The following is a 9,839-nucleotide window of genomic DNA, read 5'->3' on the forward strand; positions in this document are numbered from 1 at the left end:
TAAATGAAAAATGCTTAACATTTATTTCTTTATAATGCCATGCAATATTGTGTATCAATAGCAGACCAATATTACAGAAATATCCTGCATATAACAGATTTGTTTCTTTAATTTTAGAAATCAACACAAATACATTTACAAAAGCAGTTTTTGTAAAGCTTGATGTGGGGGGGAAAGCAACCATAAAGCTGGAGATTCAGTTCCATAAAGATTTATTGGTAGAGAAATAAAATTTACAAATTCCAAGATGACAAAACAAAGTTCAAACAATTTACGTAGTTTATTTCCTATAATTCTTCATATGAAAGTGAACATTTTGAAGGACAGTGCTGTGCTGCTATTTCAGTTTGGTTCATGTTATTTTGTTTTTACATTTGGTTCTTTCTTGCTTTAAGTGTCATGTGATCGTCTGTTTCTGAGGCACAGCTCCACACTGAATATAATAACATCACAATTAATTACCTGAAGATTAATCACGTTGATAAAAATTTTCAATAAATTTGTTCCTTGTAAAATTTCCAACACTAAATATAATAATAATGATAATAATATTCATAGAAGACACCAACAGCTGAAGTACACCTTTTTGGTAACAATTCATCATAGCACACCCACCATTTATCACAAAGGAATGTACCTTAGTAGAGTATATTATTTTCCACATAAATACAATACATTTGATACTCAGGTAAATAATAATAATAATTTTTTTGAAATATAAATTCAGTGCAAATAGCTGCGCATTCAGGTTTTGGTAAAAATCCAGTACAGGTGTCCGGAAATTATTTCCCTCTCTTTAAATAACTCACTGTATCCTTTGAAAGAATACTGACGACATTGGAAGGTCAATACTAACCAATCTGAGGCAAGATTGAAAACAGCTAATTTGATTAAAGAAGGAATAAGGAAAGAAATGTTTCTTTCAATTGGTTTCAAACGCTTTCAATTTGAACTTTATCATCGACTGAAGGAATGGGTAATAACATATGAGAGCTGCACTGACTACCAATACTAGAATCCTCGGTGCTGCTAGCTGGTGTTCCAGGCATTGAAATACATTCCTCATTGCCCATGTTCAGCAAAGGATAACCCAAGTGTTCTATATCTGAATGGTCAGTTAATGTGTTATGGTATAAGATTTTCTTATTGTATTCTTCTTCATCCTCATCATCTTCTAAAGTTATCGATTTGAAATCAACATCTGGAAAGATGAAATTAAAAAGAAAATTATTCAGGAGCAAAGCAAATGAATTTAAACTGTCTACAGACATCTACAATAAATGTTCATTGCTATACAAATTTCAGTATGAAATGGGACATACTAGCTGAATAAGATACAAGATAACAGAACAATTAACACTTGATATTTTGTGTTTGCAATTAATATAACAAAGCAATTTGTAGTTGGTATTGATGGGAACATTTGATAATGAGAAAGAAAGAGATTATGATGATATGGGTTCATTGAAAATCCAACTTCAAATAGAGCAAAAATGAGAAAAATAACTTTTTTTTTTATCTCAAATGATTTAAGTTTAAACATGAAAATTTTAAATTAGCCTTGTGCAATTATTGAAAGTATCAATAACGCCCCATCCATCCCCACTCCACTCCAGCAATTTAAGAACAATTGACATGTATTATTTTTTTTTGCACCTGTCTGGCTATGGAGAAATATTACATTAGCTGCAAACAGATAAGGGTTGGTGAAAGGAAAGGTATCCAGCCATACAAAATCTGCTTTAAGAAACTCTAAGCCATGCAAGCATGGAAAAGTTGACGTCAAGGCAATGATGATGGTGGCCGTCCTTTTTTTTCTTTCTTTGCAGTGGTTGCTTTGAACATAGATGGTCAGAGTAGCCACTAATTGGAGATGGTCAGAGCATTGGCAAATAGTAGTCACTGAACAACCAACATTATGAAGTTAATGCAGTTGGACAATTCTCAATCATATCTCTGGTGATAAGTTATTTAACAATCAAAACATATCTTAAGATATAATGAAATAATTATTAATGGTTTGTCTTACATAGAGGATTATACCAAATATTATACTGGAAGTAGTTTAAAATTTTCTTAGGTTATGTGATGATCATTTTTGTCAACAACTGCATTATGCTAATTAAAATGTTTATGCTTAAACTTGTATCATTTAAAAGAGTAAAAAAATTCTCAAGCTATACAGCTATCTATGTCACATACTTAATGTATATACATTGCTGATAGGCTAGTTACTGCAGTATTTGTCCTGATATAACATTTCTTATGGATTTGCTATGTTAAAGAGAATGAAAATTCATCCCAGCAGTAGCCATAAAAGATGTTATCTCAGGACAACTACAACAGTAAGTAGCCAATTAGCAGTTTGTATACATTAAGTATGATACACAGGTGGCTATTTTAAGCAAATACTACCTCAAATACATATACTGGGTTCTCTATTTATATTTAGCTTGAATCATATGTAATTAAATAAACATACATAATTGACATTTAATCACTGATATACACTGGTTTCTAAATTAAATGATGCCACTGAAGATAGCTGAAATTGACTGGGTCATTCTGGGTGTTGTCGTACAGATAAAAGAATATCTTGTTTATATCTTAATACTGCAGCACTGTGTCGATGGCCTACATATTTAAATTTCATATAAAATCAGTCAAGCCACAGTAAAATGCTACTAATGTAGATAAGATGCAATAACAAAGGACACAACTGTATTGGGATAAAAAAAAAGGTTAAATGAGTTTGTGAAACGCATTTATTTCCTATCAGGTTGTAATGGGTGGCAGGTTGATGGAATTAGTGGAGTATTGAAGAAAATTCCTTGCAGTAGATGTTCTGGCTCTTTACAGAATTGAAATCTGACTGAAGTACATTTTGCCTTTTAACCTTTTGATATAGATTTTGTACCAGTCAAGTATTGGGACAAATGGTATTGACATACTCCACCCACCCCTGCACTCCTCAAAATTGCTGGCCCTGTACCTAAATTCATCATCATTGTCATTTAATGTCTGCTTTCCATGCTGGCATGGGTTGGACGGTTTGACTGGCAAACTAGAAGGCTGCACCAGGCTCCAATCTGATCTGGCAGAGTTTCTACAGCTGGATGCCCTTCCTAACGCCAACCACTCCGAGAGTGTAGTGGGTACTTTTTACAGGCCACTGGCACAAGGCCCAATCAGGCAGTACTGGCATCCAACTGAAGAAACTATGCTAAAGCAGACAACTGGAGCCTGATGCAGCCCTGTCAAACTGTCCAACCCATGCCAGCACAGAAAACAGACATATGATGATGATGATGATGACGACAATGATGATCAGAATGCCAAGTAGCAGCTACTATTTAGTCACAATTGGTACTTGTGTTGTCAGCTGTTTATATATTCTGTTACCTCACAATTAGTATTTGTTGATATGTTCTATTAGTTTACCCTCCACTTGTTTTTATTTAATATCTACAAACAGAAGTAAACACGCTTTCCCTTATATTTGATGAAAGAAAAAAGGTTATTTTTTTTTTCTCTCAAATGTTGTTGGCTGTTACTGAATTAATGCTGTTATATTTAAACCAAAATCCTTAACTCTTCATATCAAACCCCTTTTTAAATCAGTCCATTGACATTGCTAAGCCATCATCTCTTTACAATTTGGTGTCGTAGAATCCCATAAAATCCCCCACTTCCACTCCACAGAAACATCAAACAGTTTGATCCACTTAGCGTTGTCACGATATAACACTGACTTCTGATCTTTCATCATTATGTTACTGATTCAATCACTAATTGTAGTGAATTCTCTTCCAGAGAACATGACTTTCAGGAAGTGGAGTTTAGAAAAAGTTGGACAAAAGTTCACTATGTCCAACTGGGTCAATGTGCAGGTGGTTTCATTTTTCAGTGCCATAAAAACACTAAATGATGGTGGCACAACAGTTCTATTGTTCTAGTTTTGTGGTGCTCCTACTTTTGAAGTTGACAGCCTCAACAACGCACATATTAACTATTCCCAATTTGTTTCGAGAAGGGTTAACCTACATTTACGGTTAAAGAGGAAATTAGCATTGTGGTCCTTAACAGTAATGTAAGGAGTATGTATGCTGTGGTGATGCTTATGGTCTTCTAGTTTTAGTTGGGAAACTAGTTACTTCATTTGTGCTTGTAATTTTGTAAGCAGTTAACCTGCTTTTTGTGTTTTAATAATTTTGATAAGGAGTTTAGCACATATGATGATGTTTAGTTCATATATATTTTTTTATTCGTTTGTGAGTGTGTAAGCAGTGGGGAATTGTTTGATGAGTTTCATGCAATTACTCAAAGCTGTTTTGGAATGAAGTCTTTCATCAAAATCAGGCTTTATTTACTGGTAAAATCCTAGATGAGAAAGCAGCCAGTCATGTAACTAGGGGTCAAAAGTTTCATTCAGTTCTTGTTGGAAGAGGTTTCTTCTGGATAGCTTCCAGATGCCTAGCATTTGTGAGACCACTGGGGCCCAGTATCTCCTTTAGTTGGGTCCACAGTAGGAGTTAAACACAGAACTTGTCAAATTTACACTACTGTAATATATATATATATGAATAAAAAAAATAAAATAAAAGGGGTTTGTATGATCGTGTATAGAGGAATATATTATTTAAAAGAGTTCCAACTCTGTCTGTTTTTTATGTTTTATTTATATTCTTATTTATATTTATATTTATTTTATTTATATTCTTATTATACAACACATGAATTTACACATTAATTTTGCTTTGAGAAACTTTAATATCAATAGTTTTAATTGTATTTTATGTATTTTTTAATTCAAATATCCTACTTATATATTAGGAAAAAAGAAACAGAAGAAATTTATAAAAAAATAAACCTTACATTTCTAATCCTTAGCTATTGGGAAACTAAATTTGGCCTGTATTGTTATAGATTTAGAAAATATGTTTACCTATAAATGAAGAAACATTTATCATTAATATGATCCAATACACACACACACACACACACACACACACACACACAATGTATTTCAATCAAATTATACCAATATTCTTAAGCATCTTACAACATAATGGCAACACATGAAGAATGCATTAAAGATTTTTTTTTTATTATTATTAATGTTATTATTCTTTGTAATAGTCAACAGAAAATTTTTTAATGAATTTATTCTTTAAAATAGTCAACAAAAACCTAGATTAGAAATTATGTTTTTTTAAAAAGCTTGCAAAACATTTAGGTTTTGAAATATTAATTAGGAAAATTTTAGCGCCTTTTGATAGCAGAAAAAGATAGAAAAATCAGATTAAGCAAGATAAATAAATAAATAAATAAAAAGTACCAAAGTTTAAATTTTACTTATAACGTGTGATTTGTGTGTGAAGAAGTGTAACAGGGTTAGAGACAAACTTTTAAAAATAATAATGTTTTCATTTTATCACTGACACAGCACTATACTATCTCTATGAACAAAGCAATTCTCAATAATTTTATCCATCTAGCAATCACACAAACAGATACCCTGTGTTAATATAACTCACTGATTGAGCAGTGAGAACAATAACTTCTCCAATGATGATGGCCAAAGATATATTGGATCCTACTAGTCATATATGTCAAACATAATAGCACTTATGCTCTCTAAAAACATAAGGGGACAATAATAGTTTTAAAATCTGTAAAATTTGAAGTTTTTACACCAAAACGAATTTGATTTTGAAATTCTCAGAGTATTTTGTTGCTATTTTCGTTATTCTTTCCCTCAGTTTTCATAATTTTAAGACTAGTGAGCAGGTTTCTTTTTCAGTAAACACCTGATAATTTTTTATCATTTTCTATTAAAAATGTAATTATATAATGCAAAACCAACTTTAGGGTTGAAGACTCCCATGAAACAAGATAAACTTTCGATACATTTCAAGACTAGATTCCTCAACTTCAATCAGAGAATCATCACTTCAAGATAGTCAAATGGAAAGAAATTGAAAGAAAGAAAATCATTCTTCATTAAGCTTCATGCACCACAATTTATGAAGACCAATGACTCACAGCCAACAAAAACTGTGAGCTAACCCTTTAGTATTCAGATAATTCTGTCAAATGTAATGCTTATTTGTTCAACTGAGTTTATCAAATTTGCCATGCATTATCTCACAGCTTTCAAATTTTGATGATATGATTGTTTATTTTTAGAATGACATTGTTGGATGAGTGCAAAAAGCCTGATCTGGCTAGTTTGAACATAAAATATGTAGAATATTTGGGCTGGATATGGCTGGTTTAAATGTGAAAGGGTTAAAGGGTGAGCATCTATATACTATCACAAGACCAGAACAGATCTCCTGTAAATTACATCCAACAATCTTAAAAAAAAAGAAAGATACATTAAACCACAAAGTCCATGTGATGTGTGCTCATGGCTAGTATAGTTTTAATTATGGGTCTGCTAAATCAAGGCAGACCTGAGGCTAAACAACTACTGTGTCTAGCAGAAAAAATACTCAAGTAAAAAGAGATAGCTCACAAAACTAGGCCCCCATGACTGGAAATAGACTATTATTTCTAGCTTTAAAATTTGCTGCAAATACCGAGAAAAATACAACCAGATACACTAGAAGATTCCTAAAAACTGGTAGGTGTACCTGAGAGCACCAGTTACCAAAAATAAAATTACGGTAGATTTTTAAACTGTACCGATAAAAGGATCTCAATAATTTCTTCCAAACTGTTATCTTAGGTAACCAAGATATTTCCTTTTATACAACTACCAAGAAGATCTACATGGAATAACATGCGGAGATGCTGCAGCAGTTAAGGAATAAAGCCACTCTTCAATGAAAGAACATCACTATGATATAGCAAGGAAAAAATTTAAAACAAGTAGTTCTTTACCCTAATAAAACAGTATGATGAACAAAAACTGACATTACACTATCAGGATATTACCCTAAAACCAAGACCTTGCTTAGGTTGGAGCTGTCTCCAAATCTGAGAGCTACAAAACTTTGAGGCTTTGATGCTAAAAGTAGCAAAACTAGATTCAAGAAGTTTTAGAAGCGAGGGATCTATTTACGGGAGTTTAAGAACTGATTATAAATTAGCACTAAATTATGAAATGGTTTAATAGCAGTATGAGTAAAAGGATAACAAAAAGCTATAAGATAATCATTTGAGAAGCTTTGATGATTAAATTTTGATTAGGATTAACATAGAATTTATTGATATTTCAAACCTGAATGCAGTAACTGTATTTCAGTAAAAGCTAATAACTTTTAAAATCCAGAATAGATGTTCAATTTTATATATATATATATATATATATATATATTCACATTTATTTTTATTATTATTATGAATAATAAATACATTTAATATTTGGGCCAGTAGTCTAGATCTGTTACTAGCAATTCATTGAATCAGACTTTCCAGTGTGAGAAAACTGGACACACAAACATATATATGCATATAATCATGTGTGTGTGTGGTGTGGATTTCCACTTGTACTTCAAGACAAAAATTTGCATAAGTCTCAGCTCATACAGCAAATTACTTGTACAATGGGGCACTCGTACTGTAAGATTCTACTGTTTATATATATATATATATATATATATATATATACACACATACACACATACATACATACAAATACACATGCGAATCTATACACATCATCATTATCATTTAATGTCTTATGTTCCACACTGGCATCATGGACTGGATGGTTTCACAGGATCCAACGAGTTTGAAAACTGCATTATGCTCCAGTGTCTGCTGTAGCATGGTTTCTGCAACTGAATGCTCTTCCTAACTCCAACCAGTTTACACCATTTGTTTGTAATGGCACCACAACTAGTGAGGCCCCCATACAGCTTGCAAGATTAAGATCTACTTCAACTGAGACAGGCTACAGTAGAAGGGGAAACAGCTTTATGCTAGATGACGGGGCTGAAGTATGAAAGAAGCCAAAACAAAACAGGTTCCTTGCCCTAGACAAGGTACACTATCTTTGTTAAGTTTATCCTGAGGCATCTCAATTTTAGGTTTATCTTCCATCCCTAGAATTTCCTTTATAATTCCCTTATGGATTAAGCATTAAGAATTCCCATAGACTGCCAACTTTAATCCCTTCTGTGATAACCTGTAAGACTATGATCATTAGGAGAGGGCTGAACCATGGAGGACTTCTTCCTAACACCAAAAACACTTTACTTATGTATCTTGGTATTTAGCTTGTACAACCCTCACATGCCATTCATCTACACTTAATTTCCTCAATGATCACCAAATTGCTGAGCATGGTACCCTGTCAAATACCTTCTCCAAACCAATGGGCTTCTTACAACTTCCATGTAACACATCCATTCACAAGGCTTTGATCAGATTGGGTCTATAGCAGAAGATATTTGCCCAAGGTTCCACACAGTTGGACTGACCCCAAAACCATATGTTTAGAAAGAAAACTTAACCCCACAGTTATGCTTGTACGTGTGTGTGTGTGTGTGAAAACCATGCTTGTGTATGTTAGTGCTTATAAGTTATACACACACACACACACACACACACACACACACACACACACACACACAAGCAAATATACACACACATACAAGTGGTGGATCTCCATCATACAAAGATAAGGACTGAGTTGTTTAATCAACTGAATTACCTCCTCCTGAATGAACAAATAAGTAAATGAGTATTCCACAGACAGTTTTTGTACCCTTAATGTAATTCTTAGGCAGAATCAGTGTGACTGAATAAAAAGGTTGTACCTTATAAATTACAGGTAGAATCCACCCTATGGGCTTCTATGCAGTTTCCATTTTACTCACAAGGTATAGGTAAGCCCAAAACTAGAGAAAATGTCATTCACCAAAGACGTGGGATTGAACCCAGATCCATGTGGTTGCAAAGTAAACTTCTTAACCAGTCAACCACACACACCACTAACTAGAAAATATAACAAGTTTTATATCATTTACATCCTGGTCATGAAGCTGATGAGCTTCAGAAGAAAAAAAAAAAACAGTATGGACCAACAATTAATTCAACAATCACTGGATGAAATGAATTTCATTCAGTTTACCATTTTTATTATCTTACATGATATAAGTATTATATAAATAATCACAGCAATATAATTCAGTATATTTGTAAAAAAAAATAGAAGAGAACAGTTTTTTTGTTTTGTCATTTTTTTTTAAAGAATTATATACGTATTAAATTCTTTGTAGTTCCATTTAAGAAATGCAACATTTTATTTTTTAAATGAAATATTTTTTTTTTAGAAATATTATTTAAAGCTATTGAAATTAGCTTTTAGATTTAGCACTCATTTAGAGCATTTAGAAGGTTTGATATAGAATGAAGAAGAAGAAGAAAAAAAAGCACTGAGGAAGAATAAGAGCAATCAGCAAAGCATAGTACATCAAAGCAAAAGATGGACCACCAGACAAAGGTTAACTGCATACCAAATGAGAATGAGATCACACTAAAAAGATAAAGATTGACAGTACACCACATTCCACAAACAATAATCAATATATTGTCAAAGGAAAACTGAACTAAGAAGTAGTTCACAATTCATAAAAGCAAAATTGAAACATTTCACAAACACAGGTTACCAAGACCATGTGTGTGTGTGTGTATCAGTAGAGATCTATGTGACTGGGAGAGAGAAAGAGAGAAAGAAAAGTTGGTTTTGAAAAATAATCATGCAGGAAAGCAATTTCTCAAAGGGAAATTGAAACATAAGACAGAAAAATAAAATTACAACTATTACAGAGTCAAATAAAAAAATTAAAAAATATATATATATATATATATATATATATATATAT

At 32.4% G+C, this 9,839-nt stretch overlaps 1 protein-coding gene across 5 annotated transcripts in view; it reads right to left on the reverse strand.

Annotated features, from left to right (window-relative positions):
- The window catches only part of LOC106870686 (probable E3 ubiquitin-protein ligase MGRN1), a 48,465-nt gene continuing 38,626 nt past the window's right edge, over positions 1-9,839 (reverse strand). For 2 of the 5 annotated variants that reach the window (XM_014916842.2, XM_014916841.2), the window contains one exon: positions 1-1,201. In XM_014916842.2, the coding sequence (XP_014772328.1) occupies positions 933-1,201 (269 nt within the window). In that variant the 3' untranslated portion in view covers positions 1-932. Of the gene's footprint in view, positions 1,202-4,875; positions 4,946-9,839 lie in introns of all 5 variants that reach the window. The other 3 variants (XR_001409556.2, XR_008265792.1, XM_014916843.2) reach the window with 3 other exon arrangements.

This window comes from Octopus bimaculoides, chromosome 17 (genome assembly GCF_001194135.2).
Source record: "Octopus bimaculoides isolate UCB-OBI-ISO-001 chromosome 17, ASM119413v2, whole genome shotgun sequence".
In the NCBI taxonomy this organism is placed as follows: Eukaryota; Metazoa; Mollusca; class Cephalopoda; order Octopoda; family Octopodidae; genus Octopus; species Octopus bimaculoides.